Source organism: Chaetodon trifascialis, chromosome 7, assembly GCF_039877785.1.
Source record: "Chaetodon trifascialis isolate fChaTrf1 chromosome 7, fChaTrf1.hap1, whole genome shotgun sequence".
Classification (NCBI taxonomy): Eukaryota; Metazoa; Chordata; class Actinopteri; order Chaetodontiformes; family Chaetodontidae; genus Chaetodon; species Chaetodon trifascialis.
The window spans coordinates 17605392-17625312 of record NC_092062.1 but is presented as its reverse complement, the minus strand read 5'-3'; the positions used below and the strand labels follow the sequence as shown (position 1 = coordinate 17625312).

The following is a 19921-nucleotide window of genomic DNA, read 5'->3' as shown; positions in this document are numbered from 1 at the left end:
TGTTTCTTCTCACTTGCCCGTGTACTTATTGTGCTTTTCTGTACTTTGGGAGGGCGTGTGAAGTGCAGGAGCACAAACACACAGGTGGAGCTGTCTGATGACAGAATGTGGCCGGAGGCAAAACTGTGTTAACTCTCTCACTGTCCCCGGTGATTACCTCCATGTTTCCCACATACACACACATGCTTTGGCAAAGAAACCATTGTCAGTCAGACACACCAAACCCATTATCTGAGCCCCTTTTTTTGACTGGGTGGAAACATAAAGAATAGACTGCAGGAGGGGGAAGAGAGAATAAAGGCACACAAAACCATGTCAGACCCCCTCAGGACAGATTTGGCATTGTGTAATACAATCTTGTGCACCCCACCCAACTTGATCCCTTTTAAACACACTCAGGCATTCTCCCACTCACAGACAACACAGTCTAAACTGCCACAGCAACACTATTAATACCGACACAACAAAGCCTGAAATACTTTTTCCTTTTGCTTTAACTTTGATCACTTTATAGGCAGAGTTTAGTGCAGTGTGATTACACATAGTTCCGAAAGCTGTTATTGTTGTCAAAAAGTGTTTCTTTGCAAAGAAGTGCAAACCCAGACATAAGTGCAACCATTTTAACCTAGTTTAAAATGTTTCTGTAGTTTCAAATGACCATTTGCATTATACAAATTGGGCATTGGTGTATTACTATATGACTAATTTCAATAATTAGAGGACAGAAATTAATTCATTTTTATCTTTCATAATGTATAATCCAAAGGTGGGTATGTCAGTTTTGACAAACAGTCAATGTGGATCTTTATAGTTCGTAGAGACTGAACATTATCTCTGCTGAAAGAGTGCAAATCTTTTCCACTAGCCAACACTCAATATTACATTATAACAGTAATGCAATGTTGCTGCCTTTACCCTGTTGACTAATTCACGTATTATTAAAGTAGTAATGATTCCTCCTAAACCCAATAATTTTCATACAGTCCCTTATTATATATAAACATTTAAAGCTAGGCCTATTAAAGCTTATACTCGTCCTGTTTATTGGCTTGACCACATAATTATTTGTCAAGCTCCACATTATTTCTTTCAGATATGAATATTGCTCAACTCTGACCAGAAAGCCACTGCACCTCGCCATGAACATGAATTGTCTGATGCTAAGTAATTTGCTGGATGACGGAGGCACAATTACAGGCTGACTCACGGTACTGTACCTGATAGGTGTGTAGAGGCAGATAAATCAGTAATATTCTTTGTAACAACATTCCCTCACAGGGTGGGTGAGTCTACGTACACACTTGCCACAGAGGCACGCAGGGCGAGGCTGATCCACATTCCCATGTCAGTGCACAGACCAAAGATGCTGCTACAGAGTTGACAAACTGATGATGTGGCCTTTATTCAGATCCAACTGAGGACAGGAACAACACAACACATACAGTACAGCAGTATATCATACGCCGCCTCAGATGTGGTTGTGACGAAACAAGGGTTGACATGACGTTGTTAAGCGGCAGGGTTATGCTTAAAGAATAGCTAATATCCGAGAATATGACCTCTGAGATCAGTTTGCATTTGGACCTGTGATGAAAACTCAAACTACATGTAAAAGGTAGCAAAGTGATCCATGATCTGTTCCTCATGACGTCATGGGATCAATGTGCTCAGCTGCCACAGGAGCTGTGACTGCAGATTTGTCTCCTTCTAGTGGGTCAGTTGAGACTGCAGCTGCACAGCCTCGCAGTACAATCCGGTTTCAACACCTCCCACACAGCCAGTATTCGCTTTCAATTCACTCTGTTCAGAAAGTTTCTTAAATCAAATACTGCATGTTTTGGCATATCAAAATGGATAGCTGACATTATTCAAACAAGGAAGTAAGCATTTACAATGCCTGTTCTGTCGTCAGCATGGGAATTACAACGTCTATTTACATTTGAACAAACTGACTTGAAAGTGAATTGAGTTTCACTTCAGCCTGTGGTTTTTAAAAATCAGTGTATCAACAGTCGCAGTCTGAAACACAGTTTGGACAACATGAACACAGTGTCGATGAAATCACAGAAAACCTGAACATAACCCCAAAGCAAATCAGATAAATATTTCCTCATGTAACATATTTATCATGCAGGCAGCACCAGTCACATCTGTAGCTTGTGTGTGTGTGTGTGTGTGTGTGTGTGTGTGTGTGTGTGTGTGTGTGTGTGTGTGTGTGTGTGTGTGTGTGTGTGTGTCAGTGAGTCCATTTGGTCTCACTTATTGTTTTAACAGTTTCAGTTTGATGAATACAAAGAATCGTCCTTCTAAAATTACATTTAAGCAAATATAACAATTGCCTTTATGCAAATATATATTTGTAGCTGCTGAATGTGCTGTATTATGCAAATTTACAGATGTCGATTGCAGCCAACAGCTTTGGGTCTTCTGTTTCTGCTTCCACTTTCCTCGCTTAACGTGAGGTCTGCTGCACTCGACGATGATGTCACAGGGGCCAGAGGTCAAGGTCTCAGAGCTCCGTCATCAGGAGTGCTCTTAATATCTTCTCCCTGTCCAACCTCATTTCCTCTCCGCTACCAACACAGAAAGATACAAACCTCATGTCATAAGGAGTTTAACGATACAGTAATAATAATAATAATAATCTTAGTATTACTAATCACTGTCACACACTGCGCATTTGGATACAGAACTTGGTGTTTTGGACAATTCAAAGGGTATACAAACAAAATACATTAGTTTCTTCTTAAGCTATCTTTTTCATTTGAACTAATGAGCTATTTCAATAAATTACCCACTAATCAAATACACACTAATATGTGATTTAAATGTACTTTAAATCAAAGGTTCCACTGGAGTCAGAGGCTGCAGAGATAGCCCCTCCTGCTACTCTGCTAAGCTAGGCTAGTTAGCTTTTTGCAGCTTATCTGATGTTATATGTTACATCCATCCATCCATTTCTATGCCGCTTATCCCTTTCGGGGTCGCGGGGGTCCGGAGCCTATCTCGGCTGTCAACTGGCGGGAGGCAGGGTACACCCTGGACCGGTCGCCAGCCGATCGCAGGGCGTTATATGTTACATGTATGTTTTATTTATCACAAGTTCATTTATTGAGTTTTTGGAGCATCAGATTTGATTCGTCAGTGTACACTTTGCATACACTTTAGTTTTACTATTGTTCTCTAGTTCTATCAAATGCACATGCTGCCTACATTTTATAGACAAACTGAGTAATCAATCGATTGAGAAAATAATGTCAGTAATAATTAGCAGCAGCCTTAATTATACGGAATTCGACTTAACCGCTAGACCAGGATGCACCCAAAATGCTTACTTCTTGGTGAGATCACCGAGATGGTTTGCAGGTTTAAGCAAATACAGACATTCCCCAGAGAAGACGGAGAATTGAGGTGTGTTACCTGTCGTTATGGGCAGCAAGATAAGGGACCAGGTGAGGAATGGAGCTACGGTAGTAAGAAGGGGAGAGATGGGGAGAAGGCGAAGGAGAGGGACAGCATGGACTACCCAGCTCCAGTGCTGGCATATTATCCACCTGGAATACACATCAATGTATACACAGACATCCCTCTGTTTACAGACAGATAACACTGAGAGGCTGAATTAATCCCACATAAGTGGAGTGTAGCACATTAAATAAACCTCATGTGTGAGAGTGTGTGTTACCTGTGGATATATGGATGGCTGTATCTGTTTGTCCAATGAGCTGGTGGATCCTGACTTTCCTGTGCTCTGAGAGGAGATGGCTGCAAGTGCTTCTGGGAGATTATCTTCATCTTCATGGTTACTGATGAGCAATAAATGGAGAGAGACTGAAGGATTTACACGACCTGCAGAATGTTCTGAACAAAATGTTATTTTCAAGGAGTGGAGTTAGCGTTGCTTTTTGCTTCAGTTACTCTGTTGAGTATTTGTTTCCAGAGTGCAATTTCCCTTTTGGAGCTCTGCCCTTTGACAGTAATCAAAGGTGAAGTGTACTCACAAGCTGAATTGTCTGACCAGTCGTTTTCTGCGGGTGGTGCTTGTGTTGGCTTTTGACTGAACCCTCTCCGGCGTCAGGTTGCGGTCTTGTCGATGTGGCGTCTTGTCTGCAGTCAGACTGGATGCAGCCGAGTCTTGGGAGGAGCTCTGATACCTGAAGACCAGAGTCATCACATGGAGCGCATTAAATACACATGTGCAGAAACATGTGCAAGCGTATGACGATGGGATGAGGACACTGGCCTGTCATTGAGGGTTTCATTTGAGTTCTTCACTCTAGGCGTTGTTGGAGCTTCCTTCTTCATCATGGAGGAAAAGAAGACACTGCTGTTAGTCACACTGCACAATACGCAAGGCTCAGACGAGTGGGTGGAAGTCTGGTACTCACCCTGAAAGCTGCCTCCATCTGGGCCTTGAGGATGTTACACTTAAGGTGGTCAGGGAGCATCACTGGAGAGGCAGGAGGGTGCAGAGACTTTTCAGACAGCTGCTTCTCCTCTCCCTGACAGGGGAGCAGGGAGGAAGGTAAAGATGCTTCAGCAAGATCTTGTTGTGAGCAGAATGAGAAAACAGTGTGTGCGGAGAGGGACTGACCTTGTTGTCCATGTTGACGTGCAGTGAGGGCCAGGGGGGAGAATCACTCTCTGACTCCAGAGCCTTGAGCAGAGACTGAGAGATGTCCAACTCATCTGCAGGGCAGGGAGGAGCTCGACGTTCTGACACACACGAAGTTTCATGAGAAAACGCACTACAGGCTACATTTGCTATTGTATCGACATGCTATTTTATGGACACCTTTGGTCCATTAGTGTGAACTGACTCTTTAGATTAGATGGGATGATCTGATGATCCGGGGCTGGGTTTGATGTGGGAGAGATGGCAAAGTTTATAGACACTTTTGTACAAAAGTGTGAAGAAAGACCAATACAGTAACATACAGTAAAAAGGGACCATTCAGCCAAATCACAAAAACATATTTTCCAGCTGAAAATGTAAGATCTTGCTAGATGTGCCGCTGAGATTTCTTCTGCCACCTCACTAGAGCGAAGTCATGACATTATTGAATGACATTATGTCTGTGGTGCTCAAAGCATCAAATGAAATAACCTTTGTAAAACTCAAGAGCAACATTTCTATTCAGAAACATTTTTCTGGCCATTCTAGGTAATACACAGCTCATTTTACCCATTTGGACTATTTCTTACCTTGAGTCTTGAAGCTAAAGTCATTTACGCAACAAAACATTAAATGACATTAATATCCACAGTACACAAATCTGATCAGTGCATATTTAAAATTCTGTTTTGCATTCATGGCTAGATACCCCTGGGGTTAAAGGAGAGGTTCACAGTTTTTCAAGAGGTCTAGTGAGGGGCAATCTTTCCTTTTCTGCCTGGACTTTCAATGTATGAGATGGGGGACAAAAAAAAAATGCAAAAATGTACTCTAAAGCTTATGTGATGCTAATTTGAGATCAAGGGAGTGTCTTCAAAAGCTGCAGCCTTTTCAGTGCAAAGTTCCTTCTTTGTTATACTATCCCTACACTGCAACACAATGAGGAAACACAAAGAGGGAACTTCCCACTAAAAAGGAGTTTGAAAGATAGCCCTTGATTTGTCTAATTCAGACAAATGAAGCCTCATGTCAGCTGCAAATAAACTCTGGAATACATTTTGACACAGAACGAAGACTACGGATTTTGAAAATGGTGAATCCATCCTTTAAGTGCGGAGGGTATGGTTTGTGTGTGATTTGGATGAGCGCAAACAAAACACAGGATGCCGATCAACTTGCAGCAATGAACATGAAAGGAGCATCAGTCTAGACGTATGACAGATTCGCAGACAGCTCTTCCTCAGACTGAGAGTACTCACTGTTCTTGGTGTGTGTGTGGCAGAGCGTGTCCTGGCTGTGTGTGTGGCGACGGTGATGGTGGTGGATCTTGCCAGAATACGAAGTCTCGTTCTCTTCCACGCTGAACTGATGGTCTGAGGCAGGACCACTGAGAGGGAAACTGAAGACGGCACATGCGATAACAATAAATTCCCCCTAACAAAACGGGACTTAAACCCACCCTCACTTTAATATTCTAAATAGATCATTATTATCTAGCTTCTAATCATTCAACCTCATGACTCAAGGTTTTAAAGCATATTCATTAACAAAAAAAAATCCCACTACAGATGTAGAGAAGGACTGTATGACTGTAACAAGTGGGCTTAAATCATAACACAATGAAGGAGAGATCGCTGCAAAAGTTTGCAATTATAAACATTTCGTTTATTTCAAAAGCAATATGGCAACATCCCTAAAGGCCTCGTATGATTCAAGTCAATGTCACAGAGTAAAAGGCATTACACTATAACAGCAAAACATTGGCCGCGCTCTCTGTAAACAGCTGGTTGATTTAGCAAATCCATAACCTGCTATAACAACATAAAGCTCATTCAAAACGTCACTTTGAAAGCACAACACCACAAATGCAGGATTCTAATTCACACCGAGCTACGTACTCTACATTTTAAAGCAGCTTAATTCCTAAACCAGCATTAAATATGTGTTTAACTCGACCCCTTCCACCTGTTGAGAACGACCACATTTAGAGCTCTCATCACTTTTATCTCCCTCAAATTAAAGAGATTTGGATAAATTAGCTGTCACGAGATTTCTGAGGCATGAAGATAAATGAGATCTTGCAGTAAACGTATTGAGGGATTAAACACCAACCATGATTATATGAAACTGTCCTCAAGAAAACCAAGGCACAAAGCTATTAAACTACTGTTATACACACACACGCACACACAGGCACACACACTCACACACACATACACTGAAGACTAATGGATCTGGGATAATCACGGAACAGTTCCCATCCTTTGACGGCCTTTGGAGTCAGTAAATTAGTTGTGGGCTACAACTTGAACCCCATAATCTAAGGCTACATTGTTTACATATTGGCAAATTGGACCATTAAGAATATGCTGAATTACCTATTAGCAGTTCTTGTTTGCAAAGCACAGATGGATGTAGAGAACAACTATTACTGGATTATTTTCATACTGAAGAAAACTTAAAATATGCTGATTCTTAGGCAAGTTCTGCAGTGATATAGAGCATCTATTTTCTGTGGTTTTGAAGCAGATTTATGGAGGTATACATGTAATGAATATCACATATGATGATATCTTCGGAAAGTGGAAGTCACACCCCATCTAGCACGTCTGTGTGTGCAGCTTTGACTGAGTTATGACCCAGAGAAGGAGTGCCATTTTTGGTGCAAATTTCAGCGATCAGCGGCGTTTATGGTTTTAAAGTAGTTCAACTGGCTATCAACTGGGTCAAAACCACAATAACTAACTCACTGGCGTACCTGTACATTTCACCTCATGCAGTATCTTTGCCTCATGTCTCACCCCTGTGCCTCTCCTTCAACTCTCCCGAGCCCCCCCTTTGGGTTGGCGTTGACAGTCCGTTTGAAAACCTCTGACTTATATGATAGGATCCTTTGTCCTTTCTAGGATTTTTCATGAAGGTGCACACTGAAACACATGAGGGGGTGCGACAAACAGATGATGACAGAGGTGATGAGGATGATGGAGACGCCTTTTCCCTGTAGAGTCCATCAGCACAGCTTCTTTCTTTGGGACAGCAGTCTGTGTAAGTCTCAGTGTTAAGAGTCTGGGTGTGAAAACAGACTCCCAGGGTCAAACAGAGGTCAAAGTGCAGTCATGACCTTGTCTCTGTAAACCAAACTGACGGATCCTGAGAGGGTGCTGCTGGTTCGCCTCGGGACGGGAGGATGGCCGGACACGGGACTTGCAGCCTCAACAGAAGGCCTGAACATGACACGGAGATGGAGGATCACACACACACACGAGCATGAGGGTACAAGGACAAGACATACACGGACATATGAGGTTCATGAGTGGCATGAAGTGTGATGAGAAACAGATGTGGAGTACCGAACAGAGAGTGACTTTGTCTAAAAATAGAAACTCAAGAACCCCTAAGAGTGATGACACTCGCATCATCACGTCCTCCGGGATCTCTAAACCCCGCTCTCTGTGTCCTCTGTGATCGGTTGTCTCACCTGTGTGACGGTGTGTGTCCAGAGGGCTGCAGGTAAACTGGGGGTGTGAGAGCCGGGTGGGACGGGTGCCACGGCTCATGACCAATAGGAATGTTGTGCTGGTACTGGAGGGGAGGAGACAGATTGAAGAGACGCTGAAATTAAATGTTGTCACAAGGGCGAAGCCAGATCAGTGGCTGCTGTATGTGTGTGTGTGTGTGTGTGTGTGTGTGTGTGTGTGTGTGTGTGCAAGAGAGAAAGTGGGCTATCTGAGGTCACTCACTGGATGTAGGCTGGGATCAGGGCTGGCGTGAGAGCTGGAAATAAATGACAATAACCAGTGATAGAAGATTAAAAAAATGACAATGACATGACAATGAAAACAATAATTATGTTTGAGTGTAAAGATGCCAAATATCCTCAAAATGGCGTAAAAAAAAACAACAAATCAGCAACTGTTTCGCTTCTTTTTCCTTTTACAAAAGGCTATTTTAGTGTTAGACTTCAGATTATCCAGGCCGTTGCGTGGATTAAGGTCAAGTTTAGAGGATAAGGAATTAATGGAATAAAAGGAATGTCCTCACATGTACAGTAATATGAATGTGCATGTGTGTATTACGTATATTTGTGGGTGTTTTACCTGATGTGTGGAGGCTTGGCAGGGGAAATGGCAGCTGACAGAGTAAGACAAAGAGGAAAAGGAGTGAACAGTTTGTCACTTCATCTTCATTCATCTGCTGTGAGTCTGCTTTTCAGTCCAGACTCTTTGCATACGTGTTATTACTCCGAGCTCTCAGCGGCTACCAACACTTCAATCTTCATTCATGTTCGTACTGCAGGGCTGAATGACAAACCATCCAATAAATAAAAGGTGTGTGTGGACGTCAACACTGACGGTCTTCAAGTAAATACAGTTTGCAGTCTGCCCTTGATCATTCATGCATAATAGATCATGGTGAGAGGGAGGCTTGTGCACAGAGGGTACGGAGGACTGAAGAGGACTGCAGGTGCTTTTGACATAGAAGAAAGGCAACACTTAAGTATAACAACCTGGCAGAGGAATCTGGAGCTCCTTCCTTAAAAAGGACCACAGCTGTTTTTAACTTTTCTTTTGAACCTGTTGAACTACTACTGAGTTTTATACATTTTGAAAGAAAACCCTTTAATTTCCTCTCAAAGAATAATATGTTCAACAGTAATTCTGTACAGCAAAGTCAAGTTTTCTAAAGTACGTGACCTTTAAGACAACACGTGCAGGCACGTAAAGGATTAAACAGGTGCTGTTAGTCATCAGCGTTTGTCTGTGCTGATAAGTCTCACCTTTGCCCAGTGACTGTGTGCGGGAGGGGTATCTTTTGCTCGGTCTCCTCTCGAATGTGCTGGCTCTCCTCAGTCTGCCTCCATGAGTGGCCTGATACTCCGTCTTACCGCTGAGAGGCAGAACACACAGAAGAAGGCAAACAGTGGAAAAGCTACTCCATATATAGTTTTTAAAACATCTGTTTCAAAGAATTTTTTAAATTTAGTCAGGTGTTTTCAATATGAATCGATCATTCTTCAAAGTTTAGACAGTTTAATGGGAATACAGCTAAAGTAAAAACAAATAAAAATTGCAGTACAAAATACATGACACACAATACATACAGCAGTGCAACATATTAGAGGAGCACAACAGTAAACAACTGTAGTATAGTATTTCATAATGAGGCAGAAGACTAGTGTGGTGTACTTTTAAGCATACCAGATACCCAGGATTGTAGTAATTAGTCTGAATGAATTCAGATGAGTTTTGCATATATTTCTATTTAATTGAAACTTTTTGAAATATTTTCTTCAGCATACTAAGTTGCTCGTTCACTTCCACGATGAAATTACTCAGAAAGTCCCAGATAGGTGACACTGATATGTTTATGACACTGAATGACATTACACTGCACAGCTGTTCCCATTTTTACTTCCACCACCTGTAACCTGAGTTTCTCATCCACTCCAATGTGAAACAGACTTCACTCTGCTTTGTTCAGCTGCTCCGACAAATGACAGGAAGTGCCCTTCAAGTGTGAGAATTTGCTTTCTCTGATAATAGTCAGAAGAAAACAAACAATATGAAGGGGATATCTCAGTCGCCATAGGAACAGATCCATGTAACCATAGATACACTGTAACCATAGATACAAAGGCTCTGTTTTATGTGACACACTATTCCCTGCGTGCTGCTGTCAGCGCCGGCCACAAGTACCTGAGCGAGCCGACTCGTATCATCCTTCGTCAGCTGACTCTTCACAGGTGAGTCTGTCTCTGGGCTTTACCTGAATCTGAAACGGGACCCGAGTCGGGTGAAGTCGCTGCGGCTGGTCTTGCCCGTGGTTGGTTGACGTAGCCGGAAGAAGGCGTGGCTCTCCACGGCGCATTTCCACAGGTGTTTGCAGCTCTTGGAGCTGGCCAGCTGGAACACAAACGTGTGCTCCTGCTCCCGACCCTGCACAGCCAGACAACAACCAAACACTGTTAGTGCCAGTGTGTGTGTGTGTGCATGTGTGTGCGCACACCTGTTTGTATGCAGGGATGTGTCTGTGACAGGATACGTACCTGATCATCGTCCTCCACCACGACCAACGTGAGCCGACTCTTTTTAAAGTCCAGCCGAGTGATTTTGGGCCTGGATAACACACAAAGCAATTACTCTACATCAGTAATTCAGGTCTCACTGTTACTTAAGTGTCTTCACATACAGGAGGCCTTTTCTCAATCGCTCAAAGTCAGCAATTTGCAGGGTAATACTGATCTTATCAATTCAAACAATTACTGCTGCTTAGCCAGGAGCCAGAGAGCATCTTGACTTCGTGTAACAAAGAGCATATTTTCATGTGCTTAATGAGGAGATTCTGGTGTTGAATGCTCATTTCTAGTGTTGAATGCGATGGTGTTCGAAGCATAATGGGGTGGAATTCATTTTGTTTCCTGTGAGAAAAGTTTCAGCAAAAGTTGATGAGACAAGCTTGTCTCTGTATTATTCAATAATGAATAAACTGAGGTTTACAGAGCAATCAGGTTGCAGCGCTAACCCAGAGCTCATACATCAGAGTTTGATATTAGACGTTTGACCCTGAACAGGGTTCATGACTGTTATTTTAACATGCCCTGTATGAATGCTACTTTCAGTTTGTCATAACACCAAGCAGCAGTAAGAATGTTCATCCAAGGTCAAAGGAAAACGGCACTTGTGTCTTCAGACATGAAGCACTTGGTGAAATTAAACAGAAGGCAGAATAGATAGCACACAAGGCTCAAGAGTCATTTCAGGTCACACACAGAGTACAAATATGGTTATATGATAAACTGACATTACACATAATATAAAAATGTGGTAAAAGAATACTAAAGTGTACAAAATAAAACATAAATAGACAGATACAGAAGGACAGGCCCAGTGTGCCACAGCACCTACTCTGGGAACAAACTGGATTAAAGATGCGTTCAGTGTCCTTACCAAAAGAAGAGGCCGATTTTGTTGGAGCCTTCAAACACTAAGATGCCAGTAGGAGTGAGACCGAGTGCATATTCTCCTCCATCTCTGCCCTAAAGACACAACACACACACCGTTAGTTCTCAAACATACCTGTGACACAGTGACACTGATGATAATAAAACACACTCACACACCTTGACAAAGTGCATATCTACGCCGTACAGTTCCAGCCACTTGCATTTGTTGAGAAAAGAAATCTCTGCTTGAGACGGACTCATTCCCCTGAGGATTTAAAAAGAAGACACCACGGTGAGTTTTCACAACAAAAACATCAATATCGCCTCACTTCCGACTGTGCGGTGACTCCGTCTCAGACAGAAAGATATCAGCTATCAGTAATGACCTTTCATGACCCCTCTGATGGTAAACAGTGTTTATCAGCAGTCTTTTGAAGGGAACGACGCTGTGAGTAACCTTCTGCCTGCGAGTCTTGGTGTGTAAGAACTACTGTGAACTCTGAGAGGGTTCGTCCTTGCGTGGCTCAGTCGGCTCTGTGAAGCGCAGCATATGTGTATGTAATCTAATCCGAGATGGGAGCAATCAGACCGCGGCTGGGTTAAATACTGCTCGGAATCAATCAAGACCCTCCAGGGATTAATCCCTTAATCCTTCATACAGGCCAGTGAGAGCGAGGCCAAGGCGGAGGAGGGGAGAAAGGAGGGAGAGTGAAATTTAGACGCCCTCCTCAGTGGAAACGCTGGCGCTGAAAGGCTGGCGCAGAAGGACTTCCTTTCCTGCTCAGTGCTCTGCTTTTTGCCCCAGTTGTTTCATCCAATGAGGAGATAAATGTGCTCGGGTCAAATCGCCGGCCGCTGGATGCCCTCCAATAAGTTGGTTTGAGTGTTGTGGCAAGAGGCCCAGATGACTGTATTTTAGTGGTTTACAAAGGCCCATTTCCAACACCGTTATAGGTTTAGGCACTAAATTCATCATGACCTTCAAACTCACCGGAGCTCCAACCACCTGCCGAAGATGTCCGCCTCCATGGCCTCGCTCTGTTTGGGACTGAAACGAAACTCTGACACCAGCTCAGGAGAGTGTTCCAAGGGATCGCAGTCTCCCAGCTCGCCTGCAAGAGAACAGCAGACGGTGAAACTGCAAACATGACTCAGTGCAGTCTACAACATGCACTGTGTGACGCTAGCCCAGGTCGTTCAAGTGAATTCATGTCATTTAAACATGAAATAACACACTCCTCCCACTTGGTCTGGTATGACCAAGAGCTCATGGTGGCTAATGTTAGTGAACAATAGACATTTGTTTGTAACTGACATGACTCAGTCCTATTGACAGTATGACTCTTCCCCACTTGTGCTACTGTACACTACGTCTTACCATCCACCTCTATCCCATAATTGTCACTTGTTGCCACGTCAGCCTCTGTTCAGCAAAGGTCACATAGTCTCTTTTAAAGCTGCAAATCCCTGCATGTTCACGCCGCCCCACACGCAGTGCATGAACATCAGTGCAGGCTGACAACTTGTTTGAGAGGAAGCTAATCTACCTTGACTAGCTTTGACATTTGAGATTTAAGGCGAGGCAGCAGAAGGTCAACCTTTTTAATGCAAGGAACCACCACATTCATACTGTGTTTTCCACAGCGCACGTCTCTGCTCATTGCTAGTCCTGTGGGTTTGATTTTGTGATGACAAAAAATTAAAAATCTGCAAACTGACTTTCATATCATGGTGAAATGAATTTAGATTAATGGCTTCACAATACCTGAAAAATCCATCTATCATCCCTTGAGAGTGAAAACTGTTTAACTAAACTTCAACATACAAATGAAAGAAGTATGTACTTACTTTGTAAACAATATGACGCCAGCTCTACTGAGACATCATACGGACATTTCAATCTGAGCAGAGAAACAGAGACACTGGTGATGAGGTGTCACACACGCTCATAAAACACACAGCGCGATGTGCACATGCTATCATGTTTTGGAAAGACATTCAAGTGTCTGAATGCCCTGCACTGTGTGTGTGTGCGTGTATGTGTGTGTATGTGTGTGTCAAGGAGGAGAGGAGCAACCCTTTTCCTAAAATAAGCAGCCCTCTGCTGTTCCTGATTTTGAGCTTTATAATAGAGCTGGACTCTGGGGATCCATGGCCCAGATAGAGCCAGGAGGAGGGAGAGGGGTAACACGCTGTCTGAGTGTGTGTTTGTGCACACAGGTTTGTGTTTGTGTGTCACAAGCAGGCGCCGCTTTACAGAAGTCCCCTAAACTCTAGTGTAGGTCACCTGTGTGTGCGCTCCCGCAAGCGAGTGTGTTTATACCAGGTTTAATGCAACTTGTGGGATCCGGACGTGTGCACAGATGAAGAGGAAACCTGAAAATGATTCATGAGTTTTATACTCTCGAGGAGAGAAAGTTTATTTTAGGGTGAATGTTTTCGTCTGCTCCAGTTAAGGTGAGGTCAGATTTAGGTTTGTATAAATCAATGTTATAGCTGCCGAATTCATTTATCTTAATCCTTAACTGTCTTTAACATCTGCATTGATTTACACTACTCACTTTCACAAGACCTTCCAGAAACTGTTTTAATTCAGGTGCTTACTTTCACTTGACCAAGCAGTCTCAGAAAATAACGAGGTCAAAGTATCTTAAAGACACAGAGGGGATTTTTTGTGCAGTTTTAAGTTGTTCAATATCAAAACCAAGACTCTCCATCTACTAGAAAAATATCATTGATGTCTTGTGCATCTTTTTAAAATGCGTGACCATATTTAGTATTAATGAAGTAATTTTCACTATGATTTGTAATGACCGACACCAGTGGCGGGCTGCTGCTTAAGGGCTTATGAAATGTCTTAATGCTGACTGCTGAATAAGAAATAACTGCCAACAAGTTTAATCATTGTCTCTTTTATTTGGACCTGTAATTGCCTTCCTGTCTTTATTATGTGTGAGTAATGAAGTTACTTGTTCATTATGTTAAGCAGGGCGACACTTGAAACATACCTCTAATCACTCGTCAGGCCTACGTATACAGGACCTGGTTAACCCATCCTCTCCTGTTCATCCTTTTCTTTGTTCCTTCCTGTCCACCTCTCTCCATACCAGAACACCTCTGCCATCTTCCACCTCCTCCTGCTCCACTCCTGCAGCTATAAGCTCGGGTGACTCAGCTCCTGTGACATGAAGTCTCCTCTTTCTCAGCCTCCACTACTTCAGTCCCTCACCATCCAATACTTTCTTCATATCACCTTTAATCACACACTGCCCAGAGAAATGTCAGTGGTCCATGTAGCTTCCAATTTAAAAGCTAGCAGCTCCCCACCCCTCCTCCGCAGTGTCTTTTTTAACGTGTAAGGGGTGTAAGTGTGCTTGTGTGTACACATGTGATATGTGAACGTCTCTGTGAATATATTCAGCATTTTCAAAGGACTAGTTTGACATTTTGGGAAACAGGCTTCTTTACTTTCTCATCCAGACTTCAGTGAGACGATTGATACTGCTCTCATGTTTCTCACTAAGCCAGCTCCAAGTTAGCTTAGCTTAGCATAAAGACTTGAAACAGGGGGAAACAGCTAGCCTGGCTCAGTCCAATGGTAACAAAATCTGCCTGCCAGAACCTCTAAAGCTCACCAATTAACACTTAATATCTGCTTAATCTTAAGAGCATGATGCAGCATGCACATTTTTTTGGCCAGGGGCATTGCCTTGTAACTGCGGGTAGTTGGACTTTGTTGCCTTTGGACAGAGCCAGGCCAGCTGTTTCCCCGTTTCCAGTCTTTATGCGAAGATAAGATAACCAGCTTGTGGCTGTAGCTTCATGTTATCATACAGACACAAGACTGGTATCAAAATTTTGAACTATTCCTTTAAATGTGCAAAACATAAATAATATAAACTTCATAATTTATGTAATATATAAAATGTTGGTATATGTGTTTCCATGCAAGTGTGTATCTGTGTTTCTGGGTGTGTAACACTGTCATCTGTATGTCATATTTGTGTGCATTAACAGCAATAAAGGAACTTACTTGCCAGACAGAATATCTTGTCGAAGCTGCAACACAAACAGATACCTGTTGGTTTAGAAAAAAACAAAAACAAAAACAACAAAGTGAGAGTGAGAGACTCACACTGAACAAGAGCATAAATCAATAGATGTATCACAGGCTTTCTTCATCTCTGACACATAATTTGTTATAACAAGTCTCCGTCCATTTGGCCTTGATTTGAATCTGCCCACAGCAGCAAAGTAATTAGCCCCACATCCCCTTTGGACCTCCGCACTGGGCTCCTGAGAAAACTGTGTGTGTTCATGTGTGTCTGGTTTGTGTGTGAGAGTTTTACCTTGTAAATTCCTCGCGCAGGTTATTTGGCTCTGAAGAGTAAAATTTCACTCTGAAGAAAAGTCTGTATGGAGGGCCATCTAAGAGAAATAAAGAGAGCGCAAAGTGGATATATATATTTAAAAAATAAAGAAAAAAACGTGTAAATGTGTGTGAGGCAGGACGAGAAAGAGGTGGAGGGAGATGATGTAGAAATTTACCGTACATTTATTCAATCAAATGAAATCTGATGATTTATTTGATCCAGTTTATCTCATCCAGTCCATCTATCATCATCGCTCCGGTCATAAATCTTTGATCACCCACTTTTCTTTGTAATCTACTTTCTAATCTCTTTCCTGTTTCGCTTCAACATCAGTCAGACTTTCTTTTAAGCTCCTGAACCACAGCTCAAAAAAGAAAGGGCAACATCAGCCTCTCCCCCACCCCCGTACCATTCACGCCGCTGATACAAGCTGGAGAGCAAACAAGGGTACAGCTCCTAATGCACATGCTAATCACCATGTCAACATTGGATAATGCACCACCTGCTCCCCACTTACCTGCTTCCACATGCACATACAGTACGCTGCACATTGTCCTGCACACACAAGTGGGCCTAATTAGCAAACAGGTGAACTGAACTTACCTCGGATCTGTTTCTTTATAAGCTTGCACATATCCAGCCAGTGCTGAAATGGATCAAAAGAATGAGAGGTGAGTTAGAGCAGCTTGTGGTCTGCTGTGATAGAAGTAAGAGCTTGTTGCTTGTTACTCACTGAGACTTGTTCTGTGTCCATGAACTGCAATCCAAAGTAGTCTGTCTCAACCAGATCTATGTGGTACATGATCTGGTCAAAAAGGTCCTGGCCTTTGGATTTACTCTGTAAAGAAGAATAAAAGGTAACATATTAAGCTACATGTGTTCAATCTAGCTTATCTTATCTCCCTAACTCTAAACTGAGTCGTAAAAATTAGTTTCACGACTACAAAGACACCGAGTGTGACTGAGTGTGAGTGTGTGTGCGTGCATCTGAGTCAAAGCGAGAAGGACAAACCCCTGAGGGAAAGGTCCTTCTTCAGGCCTTTGTCAATAACACACGCGGCCAAGAAGACTGCACTCAAGCACAGCCACTGTAACAACATTTTGTCCCATCTGAACGGCTCGTGAGCTTCATCGCCCCACATGGAGACCTAACCCCAGTCTGACCCATATAATACACAGTGGGTGTGTGGAAGGATGACAGCCTTGTACTTTGGATCCTGATAACCAGTCTAAACTTCCTGGTGAGTGTATGAATGTGTGAGGAAATCAGTGGTATTAAGGGATTGGGGACAGGGGAAAAAAAAAAAAAAAATCACCAGAACGCTCTTGCTCATTCTGCTGCATGTTTAGAGAGGCTGATTGAAATCACTGGAATCAGAATCACATGGGTGCACATGCAGTGGCGACAATTGCAGTACGCAGGAGACACACACTGAGCTGAATATTTCACTGTTCCTGTTCTACCTTTTGTTTTCACTTGGCCTGAAGTGACAGACTAATAAGCTTTAATAGGCCAGTTTCAGCTCTCCTCTGTTCACCTGACATGAACAAACTTGTTCCAGCACACCTGTGACTAAGCAGCCAGCCCGACAAGCCCCATGTCGTTTTGTTGTTGGAGCTGTAAAACCTCGGCAGAAGCTGTGCCTTTGTCTTACAGCGCTAATCTCCCTGCAGGACAAGAGAAACACTCTCTATGGCCCACTATACACCGGCTGAGCGCTTGGAAGGTGACGCATGCACGCAACAGCTTCAGTGACACACTTAACCTTCAAAAGGAAAACATCTTACAAGAAGCCACTTACGCACGAATGCCCACACACTCGCTCATCATCCCACCTACCCCTCACACGCTCGTAGCACTCGTCTGTGACACAGAGTCCCCACAGTGGTAAATCAGATCAGGGAGTCGGGGAATAAAGCAAGACAGAGGGAGATGGATGGAGTGCGGGAGGGAAAAGAAGAAGAAGAAGAAGAGGAGGGAGGAAGACGAGGAGGCAGAGTGTGAAAGAGTAAGACGATGAGCAAGGGAGCAGGCCACAGAGGGAGTGTAAAAGAAGATTAGGAGGGAAGATGGCACAGGGAGGGGGAGTCAGGGGGAGAGTGGAGATTGCTTGAGGAAGATCAGATACAGACAAATAGACTGAGGGAGAGAGAGAAGAGGAAGACAGTGAAAGGAAGATGCTGTAAAAGAGCAAGCAGGTGGGGGCAGCTTCGGGTCTGTCGTAGATTTCCCTGCAGTCAGAATGGGGAAGTAATGTGATGAATTGGCTGATCATAACACCATCTGGAGCTGCATCTCACACTGTACAGAAAGACACACACTCACAAACACACACTAATACTATATAGGCCACTATGATACTACAGGAGGTGAAACTTCGGTTAAGGGAAACTTATCTGTGCCGAACTTCCAACAGACACATTCTAGACTGGTAGTGTTGTCGATTTTAACTTGGGATGCAACAACTGGAGATTTACATCACTGATTACTTGGTTTAGCTCATTAAATGTCAAAAAACATGGTTAAATCCCAAGATGAGGTCTTCACGCTGCTCATTCTGTTCAGCCATCAGTCCAAAACTCCAAAGTTTTCAATTTACAGTGAAATAACACGGAGAAAAGTTGCAAATCGGAACCAGTGAGTTTTTGATATTTTAGCTATAAAACAGTTAATAAATAATCAATGTTCTTAATTATTTTTGAATTATTATTATTTTGACTCCATGCTGGCAAATTAGACTCCAGGGCAATGATCCTGTCTGTCATTTTGCACAGGACCACCACGAAACTCTACGAGGTCCCCCAGGGGTCCCCGGGCCACACTTTGACACACACTGACCTAGGCTACCACCTAGTCCAGCGCCCTGCACTCTGTTTACACACTCTGCTGGCCAGTGTAAACACATAGAGCCGCTGTCAGCACCCCGGACAGGCTACAGCACACTCACAGGCAAATCCACGTTGACATCCGAGCCGTCCAGCAGCAGGACGCGGCAGGTGATGGTGGTCCTCGCCGTCCCGGCCGCCGGGATGTGAACCGACGCTCCCCCGGTGACCACGGCGGGCGCGTGTACGACCTGCTGCTGATGGGCCAGGAGCAGGGGGTTCCCGGTCACCCCTCCTCCTCCCCCTCCATCTCCTCCCCCTTTACCGTCCCGCTCGTCCCGCTCTCTCGTCTGGAAGCGGCTCCGGGAGCGGCGGCTGAACGTCCGGCGCAGAAAGCCCATCATTTTCCTGATCCACAAGGCGAGGAGGTCCGTGGTGCGTCCGTGAAAACTGGTCCACAGAACAGTCGGTGCCGCTGGGGTCCGACTTGTGCTGCTGCCGCCGCCTCCTCCTCGTCCTCCCCGGGGCGAGGAGTCACTCAGCAGGCACGGAGGAGACTTCAGGGCTGCCGATCAGTCCTCAGGCTGGATGTCGGCAGCTGCGGGGGGACTCCAGCCGCATACTAATGAAACTAAGACAGATCGACCACCGAGGCGCCAACCAGTTGACCACCAATCATTCGGCCCGGTGTGAACGACAAGACTCTCTCACGGAAATACAAACAGCCCTCCTCCTCCTCCTCCTCCCTGTCCTGTCCTCTCCCGTGCACCTGCCTCCTGCTTTGCTCGCTGTTGCGCACCGACTCTAAAATCCCGGAGAAATCCCGTCCGACGCTCCGCAGTGGGAGCTCCTGAGTCACACGGGGCCGGAGGAAGGAGGAAAGTCTTGTCACCTCTGGACCGGACCCTGGTGGCTGCTGTTGCTAATTCCCACCGGCGAACCGAAACTAGTCTGTCTCACAGGTAAAAGTCAACCAACGAAACTGGACAAACAGTGTGATCTGCGCCTGCGTAAAAACACAGCGCAGAACAAACTTCTGTTCCTCCCGACAGGCCGACCCAACCAGCGCCACCTGTCTGTCATGAGCCCGCGAGGCGAGGGAATAGTTAACAGTGGATCATCGGTGGTTCCCAAGGTGGGGTCCAAGGTGGGTCCAAGGTGTCC

The 19921-nt window shown here is 44.1% G+C and overlaps 1 protein-coding gene across 1 annotated transcript; it reads right to left on the bottom strand.

The window, feature by feature from the left end:
- Positions 1-1377: 1377 nt before the first annotated feature.
- On the bottom strand, positions 1378-19754 carry epb41l4b (erythrocyte membrane protein band 4.1 like 4B). Its single transcript, XM_070966628.1, has 23 exons — positions 18880-19754; positions 16665-16769; positions 16535-16577; positions 15908-15986; positions 15592-15636; positions 13407-13459; positions 12550-12670; positions 11736-11823; positions 11563-11651; positions 10662-10731; positions 10382-10551; positions 9393-9502; positions 8713-8746; positions 8356-8389; positions 8094-8197; positions 5875-6014; positions 4595-4716; positions 4389-4502; positions 4244-4299; positions 4002-4154; positions 3686-3806; positions 3421-3554; positions 1378-2573 (listed from the first exon to the last, which is right to left on the bottom strand). The coding sequence occupies exons 1-23, from the start codon at positions 19159-19161 to the stop codon at positions 2510-2512; spliced, it is 2331 nt and encodes a 776-aa protein (XP_070822729.1). The 5' UTR covers positions 19162-19754; the 3' UTR covers positions 1378-2509.
- Between the last annotated feature and the right edge of the window lie 167 nt (positions 19755-19921).

Bases quoted from the DNA above. Each gene is read 5' to 3' on its own strand.
- epb41l4b (XM_070966628.1), bottom strand. From the start codon at position 19,161: ATGATGGGCTTTCTGCGCCGGACGTTCAGCCGCCGCTCCCGGAGCCGC. The intron at 11,824-12,549 runs GTGAGTTTGAAG...TTAAATCCTCAG, and splicing joins GGCAGGTGGTTGGAGCTCCG to GGGAATGAGTCCGTCTCAAG. The intron at 8,390-8,712 runs GTAAAACACCCA...ATTTATTTCCAG, and splicing joins GCCAAGCCTCCACACATCAG to CTCTCACGCCAGCCCTGATC.